Source organism: Gymnoscopelus microlampas, assembly GCF_963454915.1.
Source record: "Gymnoscopelus microlampas genome assembly, chromosome: 10".
Lineage (NCBI taxonomy): Eukaryota > Metazoa > Chordata > Actinopteri > Myctophiformes > Myctophidae > Gymnoscopelus > Gymnoscopelus microlampas.
In genome coordinates this window covers 3,586,141-3,605,339 of record NC_139947.1, presented here as the reverse complement: position 1 = coordinate 3,605,339, position 19,199 = coordinate 3,586,141, and the positions used below count along the sequence as shown (strand labels likewise).

General features: G+C 42.4%; 1 protein-coding gene across 11 annotated transcripts in view; it reads right to left on the bottom strand.

The window, feature by feature from the left end:
- Nucleotides 1-19,199, bottom strand: part of LOC311054406 (ankyrin repeat and SAM domain-containing protein 1A) — a 191,247-nt gene that overhangs the window by 131,397 nt on the left and 40,651 nt on the right. For 9 of the 11 annotated variants that reach the window (XM_084070356.1, XM_084070354.1, XM_084070355.1 and 6 more), the window contains exons 2-4: nt 16,668-16,748; nt 9,939-10,095; nt 4,770-4,826 (exon numbers count right to left, since the gene is read on the bottom strand). In XM_084070356.1, coding sequence (XP_083926482.1) covers nt 4,770-4,826; nt 9,939-10,095; nt 16,668-16,748 — 295 coding nt within the window. The remainder of the gene's footprint in view (nt 1-4,769; nt 4,827-9,938; nt 10,096-16,667; nt 16,749-19,199) is intronic. The other 2 variants (XM_084070359.1, XM_084070352.1) reach the window with 1 other exon arrangement.

The following is a 19,199-nucleotide window of genomic DNA, read 5'->3' as shown; positions in this document are numbered from 1 at the left end:
CCTCGACCAATCACATTGAGACACTGTTACTATGACAACCTGCCCTCCTCTTCCTCAGCGATGGAGAGACTCAGACACACTTACTCACACACGCACACACACACTAACATGGCATGAAGTGCTCTTCCTGACGCTGATGTAAGGGGACCGCTGCTACACACACACACGCACACACGCACGCTCGCTCGCTCGCCTCCGGAGACGGGCGAACGACGGGATGCAGAGAGACGGCAATGCACCCCCCCCCCCTTTTTTTTTCCAACCATAAAACAAATGTTTTTTCTTGTGAGAAACAGGAAATTTATTTTGCTATAATGTCCTCACAAGTATAGTCACACACACACACACACACACACACGGTTTGTGATTTATTCATGACGACTCATCCATTATTGAGCCCTGGGTACGAGCCCCCCTAGATCATTCCAAAGTACTGCGGTGTGAGCTTGCAGATCGGCTATTTTCGGCCAAAGAGATTTCATGTAGAGGGCTGCACTATAGAAGGCCTACTACGGAGCCCTGGGGGACGCCGGTCAAGTACATATACTGTAGGGTTGAAGAGGTTGATTTTAACCCATTATGACCGGGAACGCATCTGTGTGTCATTTTAAGATTTCTTTGGTCCATTCAAAAATAGCAAATCTACAAGCTCATAGCTTGTATGTCTGCTATTTTTGAAAAATCGTGAAAATGTGTTTCTTTGATTATATATATGGTGATGCATGATTTATATATCACTTTTATCCACTCCGACACCAATCTGGGAACCCATCGCCAAATAAAAAGGAAAAACAGCGCCCTCTGCTGTTTTTTTACTTTTTCACTTGGCTCTGGGAGGAGCTCAACGTAGCACCCGTGCGCAAGGAAACCGGGGTTTTGGTCTACCCTCAGCACTCCCACCACTTCCGGTGGTGCGACTATGTTTTCATTCCCACTAACAATATTTCTACACGGAACACTAACACCACTTCTCCCAGAGAACATGGATCGTTTTGGTTATGAGTCCACATGTTTCTATGATGAAAGAGCAAGTTAAAATGTGAATATCTTTCCGTGTTTTTTTCTGCTCCAAGGACACTAGTGTTAAATGATTTTCGGTTTGTTTTCAGTGGGAAGCGAGAGCACAGACAGTAAATCCCGCCCACTACATTTGATTGGGTAAAGCGCGGCCTGCTTCCTGATCTGAAGGCACGCCCACCAGTGCGTACACGTTATGACGAACCCCCCCGACAGATTCAAGCGGAGAGCAGAATCTGTTCTTGAGAGATTACTTCAACACCAACTCTGTGGGAGCCCCTCAGCCTGGGATCGAACTGGGAACCTTGCGGTTTCCAGTTCACTCTACCCGGCCACTCTACCCCTGAGCCACTGCCGCCCCATATATACATATTTTTTATTTGCACAAATTGTGAAGCTTTAAAAAAAATAGCAGACCTCATAGCGCTGCACTCGGTGCCGCGCTATGAGCTTGTAGGTCTGCTATTTTTGAATAGCCAAAGAAATCTTAAAATGACACACAAATGCGTTCCCAGTGTAATTGGATTAATACAGATAGGAGGGAGCTCACAAATACTAGTTGTAAAATAGAATTAAATGGGATATAAGTGATAGATTGAGTCAAATAGCTCTATATTCCGACAGCCGTCGTAAACGAAATGGCTGGTCGGGATACCAATTTTATCCCATCAGGATACAGGACAAATAAGTGAAATTGTGATGAAATAAAACTATGGTAAAATGAGCACTAATACATCGAAGCTGATCAATTATCTTTGTGGAGATGATAATAATAATAATGATAATTATTGTTAAAAATGCCAAAAACGCAATTAAGTCGTTAATCATGTTGTAATCGTGACTAGGCCTGTCAAATCGGCTAATCACATTTATTCCAGATAATCACACTTATTTTGCATAATTGTCATAATATTGAAAAATGTGCATGTATTCTCAAACATTTTCCAAAATAGTGGAAATAGCCGATCTACAAGGTCACAGTGCGTCGCAATGTGACGCGTTGTGAGCTTGTAGATCTGCTATTTTCACTATTAATGTTTTTTTAAGTACAACATGACTGAATATGTCAGTCATTTCTTTGTATATTTACATGTGTCATATCTGCACCTAAAACCAAACAGAAAGGCTAATTTTATTCATAATTATTCCGGTGTTCAACGACAAAAAACACAATCAAATCGTAAATCGCAACAATTTGGGTGACATATAAATCGTGTAAAATGTCACAATCGCGACAGCCCCCATAGGGACGTATTAGCTCGGACAGCGGAGAGGAGGGGGGGGGGGGGGGGGCGGGGGGGGGGGGGTGGTGACACCTCCTCCCTGTTAGCAGGAAGGCTGGAAGGAGGCGATAACAGCCTGTGCTGACACCGCGCTGTCTGTGTGACATCCCTCCCCGGGGCGAGAGAGGCAGGCAGGTAGCGATGGGAGCGAGGCCCGCTTGGCAGGATTAGCTAAAATGTGTTAACCCATTAAGACCGGGAACGTATCCGTGTCATTTTTTTGATTTATTTGACTATTCAAAAATAGCAGATCTACAAGCAAGATCTGCTATTTTGTTTTTTTATCGTGAAAATGTGTGCAAATCTTTGAATAATATATATTATTTTTTTAAGCGAACATTTGTAACTCAAATCTTTGCTTCTGGGGGGTTCTACAAATGTCTTCTAAATCCTAACAGTTTTTTTTTTTTTTTTTTAAACTTACGTTGCTATAATCAGTGGTTCTCAAACTTTTTTTCATGTCAAGGACCCCCATAATGATATGTATTTGGCCGTGGACCCCCATCTCAAAATATGTTATGCCATGTACCCCCCAGAAGCAAAGATTTGAGTTAAAAATGTTCGCTGTCAACACACACACACACACACACACACACACACACACACACACACACACACACACACACACACACACACACACACACACACACACACATATTCAATGATTTGCAATCATTACCGGTCGTAGTGGATTAAATAGCGTTCCCAGCTTGAAATGTAGCCTGATGGAAACGTGCGGCTGACATTAAACACACACACGCACACACACACACACACACACACACACACACACACACACACACACAGAAATGCGTGTGTAGAACCAAAGCGTTTGTCCTGCGTGTTTATTCCCATGTGAGGTTCATCGTTCTTCCCATCATATGTCAGCTGTTCTAATGAGGAGGGTCTACTGTACATGGCTGTACATAGAGATAGAGATGATAATATGAACGCATTGGAATATGTGATAACAGGAGAACAGGGAAGAATCATTTCTGGGAGGAGGGGGCGATGGCAGCAACACCAGGCCAGAAACAAAAGAACAGTATATTATCCATTTAAAGGGATAGTTCCTATCGATTAGTCACCCCATGGAGATTTCAATTCATGGATATTTTTTTCTCTAATCAATAATAATTTGATGACCAGGGGACCGGTAGGAGACAAAAAGGAGACTCTTTGTGTCTCCTACCGGAACCGCTGCCGGTCAACACATTAATGGCTTAGGAATGCGACAAAAACAAAAAGAAATATCCATGAATTCAAGTCTCCATGGGGTGACTAATAGATAGGGGAAAAAAAGTACTTTGTTGTACACCAAATGGCGAAAACAGCTGATCGACAACCTTTCGACATGCCGTCATTTCCTCATAGCTTCCTTTGACTCGCTCAGCGGCAGCAGATTGAACCGGAAACACAGACAAGGACGCTAGGGTTCAAGTTGCTAGGGCTATTTTCCACACAATTATTTTCACCTGTAAATAACGACACGCCCAAGATACATTAGGAACGCCCAGGTTGAAAAGTGGTTAAACACCAAAAAACCTTTCACCAGGAAATACATATTAGATTAGCATATCGCAGATGGAGGAACACAAGACAAATATTTGGCTGGAGTCAAAATAATTAACACCATATATCTGTGCAGTCAGTCACAGAGGCAAGTGATTCAAAATGCAAGCAGCAGCAGCAACAGCAACACAAGCCAACGGGAGCACTAGCATTTAGCATTAGCATTGAGCACTAGCATTGCGCACTAGCATTTAGCACTAGCACATGGCGGTAAAAAAAGCCATCACCAAAAGCAGGAGAGGACTAGGTCTGTCACAATTATTACACAATCGTCCAATCACAATTATTTGAGATAATCACAATTTAATTGTAATAATCCCCCAAAATACATTTAACACTTGGGGTGCCAGAGGTTTATTAAAAAAATGTACGTTGAGTGCCAGGATTTTTAACCATTTTTTTTAGCCTAATGAAGGCTCTGTTCCATTTTGGTCAAACAGAGTCATGGTTGCTGATATTGTGTATGTTGGCCCACTGGAAACACTCTGTTGGGACCCTCATGGGCTTCCAAATGGCCCCTTACAGGTGTGTAACTCTGAGAGTGTACAAATGGAACCAAATGGACCCGTGAGGGTCCATTTGGTTCCATTTGTACACTCTCAGAATTATGGGGGTCGTGGAAACCACTGTACTAGACTAAATGGAACAGAGCCTTCATTAGTATCATTGGTAACACCTGTGAAGGAAGTGATAATGTGGCTGCTGTGCATAGAGCCTATTACATCGTTATAAATCTCAGTTATTTTGTGTGACAATTAAATCGCCAACTTAAATATTGTAACGGTGACAGCCCTAGAGAGGAGGAGGAGGAGGAGGAGGAAGAGGAGACTGCTTGGCCTCCTTAAGGAGGAGAAGCGATGGTAAAGGAGAAGGCACAGGGTTCTGTGTTGTACACACCTTGGCATTAATATAGGGGTCAAAAGGCCCACAGCGTTTGAACTGCTCTACAGAGCTCTGGAGGGAGGGAGGGAAGGAACATGATGGAGTCACACGAGCAATGGAATAAAAAAGGCAGGGTAAGTGATATTTGTTGGAGTTTAAAACAAAACAAATAGTATTTGTTAACCCTTTTTAAACCGGAAACACATCTGTGTCATTTTAACCCATTAAGACCTGAGACGATTTTTAAAATTTTTTAACAGTTTTCAAAAAAAGTTTTTTTGAAAAAAAAAAAGAAAAAAGTTCAAGATTTAAAAAAAATAGCAGATCTACAAGCTCATAGTGCGGCACTCGGTGCCGTGCTATGAGCTTGTAGATCTGCTATTTTTGAATATCCCAGAGAAATCTAAAATGACACAGATGCTTTCCCCAGTTTGAATGGGTCAAAAAGTTTAAACCTTGACATTATGACATAGTAATCATGCTTTGGATGTTTGCCCGGTAACAGAGGGAGAGCAAAAACTCTATAGCAATGATTACTATCGCATTATGGAGATATTCAACGCTCAGCAATAGGCTCTATTCACAGCAGCCATATTATGAAGACATTCACAGGTGTTACCAATGATACTAATGAAGGCTCTGTTCCATTCTGGTCAAACAGAGTCAGGGTTCTGGTATTATGCATGTTGGCCCACTGGAAACACTCTGCTACACCAGTGGGTCTACAGTTGGGGTCCAGGGACCCTCATGGGCTTCCAAATGGCCCCTTACAGGTGTGTAACTCTGAGAGTGTACACTCTGAGAGTGTACACTCTGAGAGTGTACAAATGGAACCAAATGGACCCTTACGGGTCCATTTGGTTCCATTTGTACACTCTCAGAGTTATGGGGGTTGTGGAAACCACTGTGCTACACTAAATGGAACAGAGCCTTCATTAGTATCATTGGTAACACCTGTGAAGGAAGTGATAATATGGCTGCTGTGCATAGAGCCTATTACAAAAAGAAATATCACTTACAACACCTTTAAATAATAAGTCACAGAATTAGCTAAATGAACAGGAGAGAAAAACAACAACAAAAACATGAGTTATGATGCGTTAATAAAACAAACTGACGTCATGAACAGGCTTTGGAGAAATGACACATGATGAGACACGACACGCAACGATAGGACGTGAGCTACTATGATGTACTGAGGACTGATGTAGGCCATCATAACACGTGCCGCCAGGTCTAAAAGGAAGCTCTCCACCAAACAGATCACTATAGACCAGTGGTTTTCAACGTCTTTTTCGCGTCAAGGACCCCCAAATTGACACATATTAGCCCAAGGGACCCCCCATTTGAAAAGATATGCCAGGGACTCAACCATTTTGATTTCTTGGGGGTCCCAATCTACACTGTATCGTCAGCATTAGTGTTCATTTAACTCTCAGAGTTACAGACACATAAGGATCGATTTGGTTCCTAACTATTAATTTGCCTGGGGACCCCCCGGAACCCTCCTCAAGGACCACTGGTGATCCCCGGACCACTGGTTGAGAACCACTGCTATAGACTACTACAGACTGGCAGTCGAATGAAGTCGGGAGATCAATCGGTTGGAAGCAGTGTTGATTTTAACAGCAGATTTAGTTTCAGTCATAGTCTTTTGAATAAAATTCTGTTCAGTTTTCGTCATATTTTAGTCATCTGAAATGTTTTACTGTTAGTCTAGTTTTAGTTGGACTAAATATCATAAGATTATAGTCGACTAAATCTACAGTTGATTTAGTCCACTAAAATGTATTTTTGGCGGGCCGTGATGGCATCAAAATGATTTTCACTTGCATGGCGAAAACAGACATTTTTCGTCATAGTTTTAGTCGACGAAATCAACACCAGTTGGAAGGTGCGAAGAAAAGTAGCTGAATGCACCCGAGCGCCGAAACCGACAGACGGCTACTATGGCGCAATAAATAGCCTATGGCTTGATGGTCTTTTTCGACAACAAGCCCGCTGCTACCCGATGGTCGAAAGCCGACTGAGCTTGCTCGGCGGCTTTCGACGCTTCCCTACAACTTAAGGCCCGATGTGACAGTGTACCCACCGCCCATTCAGCGACAGATTTTGCTGCCAGCGGTTTTACGTTATTTTGTGTCTTTTTGAAGATACACCGTTCTTTTTTTTTCAACCCGTTTGTCCGTTCTGTTGTTATCGGCAGTTGAATATGGCTCGTTTTCACCAAAAAACGCAATTTGGGAGAAGAAATCCGAGCTAGATGTGTTTTTCTAAATCTCATAACATAGGAGTGGACAGGGCTATTTTTTTGGGGGGATGACGTCATTTCCGGTTCTATCGTTCTCTCGCAGTCAAGGTATCATTCATAGGTTGGCAAAGGGCGCCCTCTAACGTAATCACTAAAAACATTTTATTTTGAACGGACGGAGATCTCCACCAATGGCAGAGAATTATGTTAGTTTACGAAAAAACACAAAAAAATAAAATATGGAGATAGGAAGTATCTGCCTGTCAGCACCGATACACGACTTGTAGTCATGGGCTAAATAGCCTCGATCTCCAGGCTTTTATTGCTTAGTTTTGCTAAAAAATAAAAGCCTGGACCAGCGCGTCGGTGTACCCGGTATAGGAAGCGTTTCATTTCCCCAACCAACCAGAGTGCAGTGGGAGTCGCTCGTAATGTTTGTGTTGACGGGACGGGGGCTGACGGAGAGAACGGTGAACCAATGGGATCAGGCGCATTCTCTCCGCGCTGATTTAAAACCCGCCCCTCTATACACGAAAGCAGGAAGGCTAGTGCAGCCTATGGGCTAAAAGTGCAAAACACCGGTGTGGTCCTTTAATTTGGTTTCACTTAAAGGGTAAGACCACTTTGGTAGAGGTTTGGGTTGTGTAGTTACCTTGCCATGATGTAACTCCAAGGGTGAGCAAGAAATCAAAAATAATTGCTCCATTGATTAGAAATTGATAATTCAAAATAAGCTCCTCATTGACTTACATTGTACGGTAAAACAGCTCTCAAAGTCACTCTTTTAGCACATAAATGAACCCAAACATAGCTGATTCAGACAATATGGAGCATCACCAAACCCAGTACTGTTTGTTTTTTTAATAAAAATGTCAACTTCCTGTTGATTTTACTATTTGAAGATCTGGATCCAGATCCGCCGATCCAGTCCGGGTTTTCTACTTATTAAAAATGGCAAAATCAACAGGAAGTTGACATTTTTATTTAAAAAAAAAACAGTACTGGGTTTGGTGATGTTCTATATTGTCTGAATCAACTTTGTTTGCGTTCGTTTTTGTCCTAAAATAGTGACTTTGAGAGCCGTTTTACCGTACAATGTAAGTCAATGAGGAGCATATTTTGAATTATCAGTTTCTAATCAATGGAGCAATTATTTTTTTATTTCTTGCCCACCTTTGGAGTTACATCATGGCAAGGTAACTACACAACCCAAACCTCTACCAAAGTGGTCTTGCCCTTTAAAACTAAAGTTCTACAGTTCTATCTGGAGACAGCAGGTGCGTAATGTGAGCCTCATCGTGGGTCATTTCTCTCCAAAAAACTCAAGCAAAGAGAGGTCAAGAGGTCAGAGATGCATCCGGTCGGTCTGGTGACTGGGGCAGTGCAATAAGCAAATCAGAACAGTACATCAAACACATTAAAACAGCAAAATGAGCAAAACTGTCACATTCGCATAGCTGTTATAAAGTCACTTCATGATGAAACCGGCCGTCTGTGAAGCCAAACTCAAGATGCACCGAGTCTCATTAATGTTACTTTTTTTTTGTGTTGGTATTATTTCATTCACTTTAAATATAGAACAGAAAAACACAGGTGTGCCATCATACTTTATCTGGGTCACTATCAAACTAGGGCAGTGAGTGGACAGGAACTAAGTATGTTTACTCGAGTACCGTATTTAACCCGTTAAGACCGGGAACGCATACGGTGTCATTTTAAGGTTTCTTTGGGCCGCGCTACGCGCTTGTAGATCTGCATTTTTTTGATAAAAAAATCGTGAAAGTGTGATTCTTTTGAATATATATAATTTTTTCAAGCGAACATTTTTAACTCAAATCTTTGCTTCTGGGGGATTCTACAAATGTCTTCTAAATCCTAACAGTTTTCTTTTTTTAAACGTTTCTATATCAGTGATTCTCTAACTTTTTCATGTCAAGGACTCCCAATATTATATGTATTTGGCCGCGGACCCCCATCTAAAAATATTTTGAAATTGGGACCCCCAGAAGCAAAGATTTGAGTTTTGCAGATCTACAAGCTCATAGCGCGGCACTCAGTGCCGCGCTATGAGCTTGTAGATCTGCCATATTTGAATAGCCAAATAAATCTTAAAATGACACAAATGCTTTCCCGGTCGTCATGGATTAAAGGAGAATTTCGCCCGACGTTATTCTCACCTTTATTATGACGTTATGATACACGCTCGAGCGCATTCAAGAATAACAGGTTGCATAGTGTTCTCTCACTGTAAACATCAGATCTCTCAAGGAAAAAAAGGGAAAAAAAGCTATTAAAACACGCGATTTAAAGCAAGTACCATCGGCGCGGGTTTTTAACTGCGGCGGATCCGTTATGGAGTTATGGAATTCCTGTACTGTACCACTCGTCCTGGGATAGCATAACGTCACAATAAAGGTAAGTATAACGCAGGGCGAAATTCTCCTTTAACCCATTAAGACTTGGGGCGATTCTTTTAAAAAAGATCTAAATCCTAACCGTTTTGGGGGGGGGGGGGGGGGGGGGAGGGGAAAAAAAAGTTTTCAAGATTTAAAAAAAAATAGCAGATCTACAAGCTCATAGCGCGGCACTCGGTGCCGCGCTATGAGCTTGTATATCTGCTATTTTTGAATAGCCAAAGAAATATAAAGTGACACAGATGCGTTCCAGGTCTTAATGGGTACAAAGTACATTCATGGAGTATCGTTTTATTTAGCTCGTGAATTTCACTCTGCTGTTTCTAGGAAGGAGACTCTTGGGGACCCAAACCTAACAAAATACATTATGAATTGACCACTTGAGCCCCCCTTTCAAATATAGAGGGAAAATAGATAAGCTACAAGCTCACGACGCATCACTTTTGTTTCTTCTTCTTTTTTTCCTATTTCCTTTTTTTTGGGGGGGTGGGGTGGAGGGGGGGTGTTCCGAATGCCAACCTGCTCGTTGAGCCGGGGGTGCGAGGGTCCCTGGTGGATCAGCAGCCTGACGATGTGCTGGTCCCCCTTCCAGGCGGCCAGGTGCAGAGGGTAGCAGCCCTTGTTGTCCGCGATGTTGGTCAAGGCTTCGTTCCGGAGCAGAGCCTCCACCACCTCACTGCAGAGGGAACACACACACACACACACACACACACACACACACACACACACACACACAGTGTGACATATGTGACCATTTTTGACTAGAGGACAGTCATCTCGCTGGTGCCCATTGTTCAGGAAAGGAGAAAAACGTATATAAAAAAAAAAGAATCATTTACAATGTGGGCTTTAGCCTCGACCTCCAGCCTTTTAATTTCTTTCGCGTTTTGCTTAAAAATTAGAGCCTGGACCAGAACGTTGACATTCCCGGCATAGGAGGTGGGAGTCAACCTTTCATTTCCCCAACCAACCAGAGTGCAGTGGGCGTCGCTCCACATGTCGTGACATCAGGGCTCTCAATACTGCACTTTGGGGGGGGCGCGGGGGTTGACGGACAGATCGGTGAACCAATGGGATCCCACGGATGTTTTCTCCGGAGATTTTGAACCTGCCCCTCTAGGCCAGATATCAGACGGGCTAGGGCAGGCTATGTGGGCATTAGCCAGTGTTGATTTCGTTGAATAAAACTATAAAGAAAAATGTTGATCAACTACCTTTTTTCACTGAAGAAAAATAGATATAAATGAAATGAAATACGTTTTTTAAAATAAAAACTAAGCTATGATGAGATGACTAAAACTAAGACTAAACGTATTTACAATTTTGCCAACAAATAAAAACTAGACTAAAAGGTTAGTGAGGGACTAGTGGAGAAGAGATCCAGTAGAACTAAAAGACGAGTCATTTTATGTTTGGGCGCGGGTGTTACGCTCTGAAAATAGCAGATATACAAGCTCAGAACGTGTCGCGATGCGACGCGTTGTGAGCTTGTAGATCGGCAAACTCATCATCAAACTCATCATCAAACTCATCATCAAACCTTGTTGCACGATGCACCTCACGGGTTCTCACCAAAGACTCTGTTCTATTGCCGTTGGTAGTCATGGCTGCCAGTTCCCACCTGATGTCGTGAGGGAGTTCAGAGTGATCCACACAGTACTGAATAACTGCTAACTTGCATAACGTTTTCAGGCTAGGACTTAACTCTAGGATATACAGGTGCGAATCATTGTGTGTGAAGTAATTGTTTCTCCCAAACAGGATGATGCGATCTCCCACCATGCAACAACAACACTTTGGATCGAATGGTTCCCCCTTGGACTTAACCTTCGTCCAGGAAAAGGTCTCTGGATTGAACTTCCACAGGTAACTGAAGGGTTGCAGGTAACTGAAGGTCCTCATGCGACTTAAGGTAGATTCCTTGTTTTCATCACCAATTATGTACAGCTCTCCATTGTAGGTAAAGGCTGAAGGCAACCCGCGTCCTTCTGCAAAAAGCTGTGCAGAAGGTGTGTTCAGCCAGCAGTCGGTCTCTGTGTCAAACACTCTGACGTAGTTGTAGTACTGACCCCCCTGGTTCTGTTGGCCCCCAAATACAAACATCTTTGTCCCGATGATGGTGGCAGAGTGACGCTCTGAAGCAGGTGGTGGAGGTCCTCTGGTGTTAATTAAAGACCAGACCATTGTGGTTGTGTCCAACTTGTAGGTGTCATTAGTGTATCTAGTGGATCCAGTCTGCCATTGGGATCCTCCATGGATAAACATGACCTTACCCAAGACACAGGCTGATTGGTTATTCCTCTCCTCTGGAACAGTCCCAGACACCCTGGGTTTGAACCATCTGTGGGTGTCGACATCAAATGCATAAAGCACGTTGCGGTGAGGATACCCCCCTCCCCAGATGTAGACAATGTATTCTATCGACACAGCTGTGTGGCCCCGATGCATGTGATTCTTGCCCCAAATTATTGACGCTATGGAAGATCCAGTTCTCAACATGGCCAAATTCCTCCAGCGTAAAGACACTGTGTTGAACACGTGGGTAAAAATCGCAATGCTGTTATCTGGTTCATAATGCTCAATTCCAAAGGCGTACACCTCGTGCTTCACTGCGGTAGCAGCCAAATAGGTTCCTTCTGGTCCTCCATTCACAAGTACCGTCCAGTGGAACATTTCTCACTGTAAATCAGTTTGGATCAGCAAAGACTTGATCTGAACAACAACAGACTGGAGTCATAATGTGCGTGTTTATCGCTTATATTGCTTCAGTGGCACAAAATGTCACGCAATGCTTGGCCAATCCACAAAACATGATAGCCTCAGCCTCTTCCACCCCGCTCCTTATATGGGCATCTCTGCCTGTTCCACCCACTCCATATATGGGCATCTCTGCCTGTTCCACCCACTCCTTATATGGGCATCTCTGCCTGTTCCACCGGCTCCTTATATGGGCATCTTTGCCTGTTCCATATACGGGTATCTTGTATATCGTCTGTCGGGTGGGAAACCTCAAACATCCAAAACTGTCCATTTTCAGGATTCAAATTCAAAAGTAGCAGATCTACAAGCTCTACATCTAGATCTAAAAGCTTGAAACGTGTCGCTTTGCGCCGCGTTATCGAGTTTGTGGATCTGCTACTTTCGTGTAGTAGCAGATCTGTGTAGTAGTGTGTGTGTGTGTGTGTGTGTGTGCGCGCGCGCGCGCGCGCACACACACACACACACACACACACACACACACAAATATTATGGATTCAAATTATCAATGAATCCATGAATTGATAGTTCATAACCGTATTTTTTTTCTTCAATTAATTCGATACATTTAACACTAGTAAATTATTAAGGGCAATTAATTCACTTGCATTGGTAATAACAACCCTTACAAACACACGTCTGCTTTGGTAAAACAAGCATCTATCAGACTGGCTGGCTGGCTGCCGGCTGCTACAGGACATCACGGACATCAATGGCATACCGGAGGGGACGTAGAGGGCGAGGTCAGGAAGTCTCCAGCGAAAAAAGTACTTAAAGGAGGAGTTCACCCAAAACAATACTTATTTTCTATCAATGACACACCCCATGAAGCCTTGATTTCATGGATTTTTTTTTTTTGTGGCATTCCTAAGATAATAATTTGATGACCGTGTGTATTTCCGGTAGGAGACACAAATAATCTACTTTGTGTCTCCTACCGGATACATTAGCCGGTATATAAAGTCATAGCGAGCTTATACAGTGGTAGCCAGCTGATTTCTTCACGATTTTCAAAACAGTACTGTGTGGTACTGTTAGGTACCCTTTTCGGCCACACCCCCAGATTCTCAGCCGCGCCCCCTAGATGTATTGCATCTTATTTCAATGTGTAGTGTGGCCATTCATTCTATTTTCTGAAAAAATCTTTAAAGCGAACATTTTCAACTCAAATCTTAGCTTCTGGGGGTCCCTGGAAAAATATTTAAAAAAATGAGATGGGGGGCCGCGGCCAAATGCATATAATTTTGGGATATATTAACCCATTGAGATCTGAAGACGATTCTGCATGTCTCCTAAATCTCAACAGTATTCTGAAAAACGTATGTTTCTATATCAGTGGTGCTCAATCTTTTTCATGTCAAGGACCCCCAGAATTACATGTATTTGGCCGCGGACCCACATCAAAATATATTGTTCCAGGGACCCCTAGAAGCAAAGATTTGAGTTAAAAATGTTCGCTTTAAAAATATATATATTCAAAGATTTGCACACATTTTCACGATTTAAAAAAAATAGCAGATCTACAAGCTCATAGCCCGGCACTCGGTGCCGCGCTATGAGCTTGTAGATCTGCTATTTTTGAATAGCCCAAAGTGTAAAATAATGCTTTTTATCTCAAATCTAAAAATGGCACAGTTCCATGTCTCAATGGGTTAACTAACAAATACGTTTTTCAGAAGACTGTTAGGATTTAGAAGACATTTGCAGAAAAAAAAATTATAATAACAACTTGCTGGCAAAGATTCATAAACCCCAGATGACTTGAGCACAGTCCATAATGCTCTTCTGTATTGCAGAAAGACACAGACACAATAAACCAGTGATCAATAGTGAGCAGTCAGCCGATCAACACGGTCCCAGTGTCTTCTTAACACATCGGGTGCCAGAATTTTTTCATAACAACTTACCGTGGGTGCCAGCATTCTCCCCATTGACTGCGCTTTGCTGTTTATAGCTCTAGACTCCACGACGAGCAAATCCATGTAAAAAAAAGCATCCATTCATGTAGCGCGATGACCCTGGCTATATCCTGAAACAATAACATTTCACTCGCGAGTTACAACGGGGACGGATCGCGCATGACCGGTTTTCCCCACGGGAAACAGATTCGGAGGTATAGGCGTTTTAAAGAAGGAAATAGACAGGAAGCGGATGGGAGCCATGTTTTTGTTTCCGTTGATCTATCTGGCCGATCCTTCTCGGGATCACAATGGGTACTCCCAGAGCTGCTCTAGCCCCTCCTGTGTGGAAAAAAACGAAAAAAAATAAAAGACACCAAAACCTTCCGGTTCGGTTATGGCACTCCGCGTAACTTTTTGCACCTTTTGCAAAACAGTATATATACGGTTTTGGCACCCCATGTGTTAACACATCGAGTTTTTTTAAACAGGGTACATCCAGTGTTAGAGTGCCCCCTTCTGGAAAAAAATAATAAAAAAAATAATAAAAAATGTGAATTCTCGTTTTTGCCACTCAACGGTTGTATTTGCAAACACGAAGATTCTCGTGTTTGGCACTCAATGTGTTAAGGGTCAAGGCTCATCATCAAACTCATCATCAGGCTCATCATCAAACTCATCATCAGGCTCTTCATCAAACTCATCATCAGGCTCATCATCAAACTCATCATCAGGCTCTTCATCAAACTCATCATCAGGCTCATCATCAAACTCATCATCAGACTCATCATCAAACCTTGTTGCACATTGCACCTCACAGGTTCTCAAAGACTCTGTTCTATTGCCGTTGGTAGTCATGGCTCTCAGTTCCCACCTGATGTCGTGAGGGAGTTCAGAGTGATCCACACGGTACTGAATAACTGCTAGCTTGCATAACGTCTTCAGGCTAGGACTTAAGTCTAGGATATACAGGTGTGAAAGATTGTGTGTGAAGTGATCACGACTCCCAAAGAGGATGATGCGATCTCCCACCATGCAACAACATTCCTTTGAATGGAACGGTTTCCCCTTGGACTTAACCTTCGTCCAGGAAAAGGTCTTTGGATTGAACTTCCACAGGTAACTGAAGCGCTGCTTGTAACTGAAGGTCCTCATGCGACTTAAGGTGGATTCCTCGTTTTCATCACCAATTATGTACAGCTCTCCATTGTAGGTAAAGGCTGAATGCAACCCGCGTCCTTCTGCAAAAAGCTGTGCAGAAGGTGTGTTCAGCCAGCAGTCGGTCTCTGTGTCAAACACTCTGACGTAGTTGTAGTAGAGACGACCCCCCTGGTTCTGTTGGCCCCCAAATACAAACATCTTTGTCCCGATGATGGTGGCAGAGTGACGTTCTGAAGCAGGTGGTGGAGGTCCTCTGGTGTTAATTAAAGACCAGACCATTGTGGTGGTGTCCAACCTGTAGGTGTCATTATTGTATCTAGTGGATCCAGTAGGCCATTGGGATCCTCCATGGATAAACATGACCTTACCCAAGACACAGGCTGAGTGCTTAATCCTGTCCTCTGGAACAGTCCCTGACACCCTGGGTTTGAACCATCTCTGGGCGTCGACATCAAATGCATAAAGCACGTTGTCCCCAAACCCTCCCCAGATGTAGACAATATATTCTATCGGCACAGCTGTGTGGCCCCCATGCGGGTAGCTCTTGCCCTCCCAAACTATCTCTTTGGAACGATAACGTCCAGTTTGCACCGGGGCCAACTTCCTCCAGCATAAAGACACTGTGTTGAAAACGTGGGTATAAATGTCAGTAATATTCCCGGGCTCACGACGCCAAATTTCAAAGGCATACACCTCATGCTTCACCGCGGTAGCAGCAACATAGGATCCTTTTTTTGGTCCTCCGTTCACAAGTACTATCCTGCGGAACATTTGTAAAGACTAGCTCCTGAACAACAACAAACTGGAGTCCTAATGTGTGTGTTTATGGCTTATATTGCTTCAGTGGCACAAAATGTCACGCAAGGCTTGGCCAATCCACAAAGCATGATAGCCTCAGCCTCTTCCACCCCACTCCTTATATGGGCATCTCTGCCTGCTCCACCCGCTCCTTATATGGGCATCTTGTATATGGTCTCTGTCGGGTGGGAAACCTCATACATCCAAAACTGTTACTTTTCAGGATTCAAATTCAAAAGTAGCAGATCTACCAGCTCCAGTAAATAAGTACATTTACTCAAGTACTTTACTTACACTTTGAGGAATTTTGTTCACTTCAGTGCTATATATTACTCTGTGTCACGGTGATTTGAACCGTCGGCAGGCGTAGAGGCGAGACGCTTGTCTAGTAGCCATAGTACCCATAGCTTGGGAGGACGAGACCGCCCGTTCAGAGTATGGGAAAATATCCCCATTGGCTTAAAGGACAGCCAATGATCGATAACATGTCGAGAATATGTCGAACACGTGACACTAGTGGTCAGTCTCTTCTTGGACCAGCGTGCTTTGCAAGCTGGTAAAAACACAAAAAGGTGTGTGTGTGTGCGTGTGTGTGTGTGTGCGTGTGCGTGTGTGCGTGTGTGTGTGTGTGTACCTGTGTCCATTCAGAGCAGCGTGGTGCAGAGGTGTGTATCCAGTGCTGTCCACACAGTTGACATTGGGACCTCTCCAGATACTGTGGAAGAACAGAACAACACACAGCTGTCACCATCACCATCATCACTATTAGGGATGTCCCGCATTGACTTCTTTCTTTTTTTTGCCGATGTCCCCGATATTCCTTCACTGTGGTGGAAAAAGTACTCACATTCTTTACTTAAGTAAAAGTATCAATACTGCAATGTAGGAATACTCTGTTACAAGTGAAAGTCCGTAAAAAAAATGTACTTGAGTAAAAGTACAAAAGTATCGGTATCAAAATATACTTAAAGTACTAAAGTAAAAGTACTCATTGTGCATAATGTCCCATTTCACAAGTTCAAAATGTATACACAAATCTTTTGAAAATAGCCGATCTACAAGCTCACAATGTGTCGCATCGCGACGCATTGTGAGCTTGTAGATCTTGTAAAGTACAATATTTACCTCTGAGATGTAGTGGAGTAGAAGTAAAAGTACTGAAAATTGTTAATACTCCAGTAAAGTTAATAATACCTATTGTCTAATAATTTTATTTTTATACCATTTTTTTTAATTGATAAATATTTGTAAAACCTTTCAAGGCATTGTGGAGAGAATTCCACATTCTGACTCCTATGATGACTGAAGGACACTTCTGCCTCCGAGTGGTCCGGGCAAACTGATGCTTAAAATCTAATTTCCTCCTACCGTCCCCACTTTCTGAACCACATTCAAATAGATTTTGCAAATTAACTGGCAGCTTTTAGCTTTTTTTGCCCTAAACATGATTAACTCAATTTCTGCCAATCACGTATAAATGCGATCTATTAACTAACACATTGGGTGCCAAAACCGTATATATACGGTTTTGGGAATACAACCACGGAGTGCCAAAACCGTATATATACGGTTTTTGAAAAAAAATAATTTATGGAAAAAAAATATATACATATTTTTTTTTTTTTTCCTTCACAGCACCAGGAGATATCATTTTCCGAAGATTTAGACTCCAATCCACTTCCTGGTTATTTATGACATCAAAAGCCTGTATCTCGGCTCCTAAAAAATGGTTAAAAATCCTGGCACTCAGTGTACTCTGTTTTAAAAACAAGAATGACCAAAGTCATAATAAAGCCGCATGTGGCAGGCTTTTTTGGGCCCAATCTTTTCATAGACCTGATTACTTGTTTTTTGGATTGCTTGTTTCTCTCGCCAAACCTGGCAACATTTAGCGTCGCAGATTAACGCTGTAATGTTTTTTATATAACACTTTAATAGTGTAGTAACTGAGCTTTACAAGTCACAACCCAGCCCTGCCGCATTAACCCATTCAGACCGGGAACATATCCGTGTGTCTTTAGATTTATTTGGCTATTCAAAAATAACAGATATTCAAGATATGAGCTTGAAAATATATATATATATATATATATATATATATATATATATTTATTTATTTTTTATCGTGAACATTTTGTGCAAATCTTTGAATATGTTTATAGATTTTAACTAAAATATGTGCTTCTGGGGGTCCCAGGAACAAAATATGTTGAGATGGGGCGGTTGAGAATCACTGATATTATAGCAACATAAGTATAAAACTTTTTTTTTTTTTACTTTGCTATGAGCTTGTAGATCTGCTAATTTTGAATAGGCTCTATTCACAGCAGCCATATTATGAAGACATTCACAGGTGTTACCAATGATACTAATGAAGGCTCTGTTCCATTCTGGTACACCAGTGGGTGTACAGTTGGGGTCCAGGGACCCTCATGGGCTTCCAAATGGCCCCTTACAGGTGTGTAACTCTGAGAGTGTACAAATGGAACCAAATGGACCATTGGTTCCATTTGTACACTCTCAGAGTTATGGGGATCGTGGAAACCACTGTGCTAGACTAAATGGAACAGAGCCTTCATTAGTATCATTGGTAACACCTGTGAAGGAAGTGATAATATGGCTACTGTGAATAGAGCCTATTGCCCAAAGAAATCTAAATATGACACAAATATGCGTTCCCGGTCTTAATGGGTTAAGTCACACGTATTTTCTGTTGCCAAAAAAAATCAGATGATGTAATGCACTGTGAAGGCTTGCAGATCGGCACTGTTAACCTTGTATAGATCAGTCCTTTCTTTCTGACAAGCAACACCTTCGTACCACAACGTATAAAATGAGTCTAACAAACACATGGGTGGGGCTGTAACCTTCTAGTACACGCACGCACGCGCGCACACAGACACACAGTGGTGTAACGTAACTAAGTACATTTACACAAGTACCGTACTTGAGCACAGTTGTGAGGTATTTTTTTTACTTTACTGGAGTATTTCCAATGTTCAGTACTTTTACTTCTACTCCACTACATCTTAGAGGCAAATATTGCGCTTTTATTGCACTACAATTATTTGAAAAATGTTGTTACTTTGCAGATATAAATTATTATATTATAAAACATATATTAACCACTTTGGCCCTATTTTATACATATGCTATTTGAAAATAG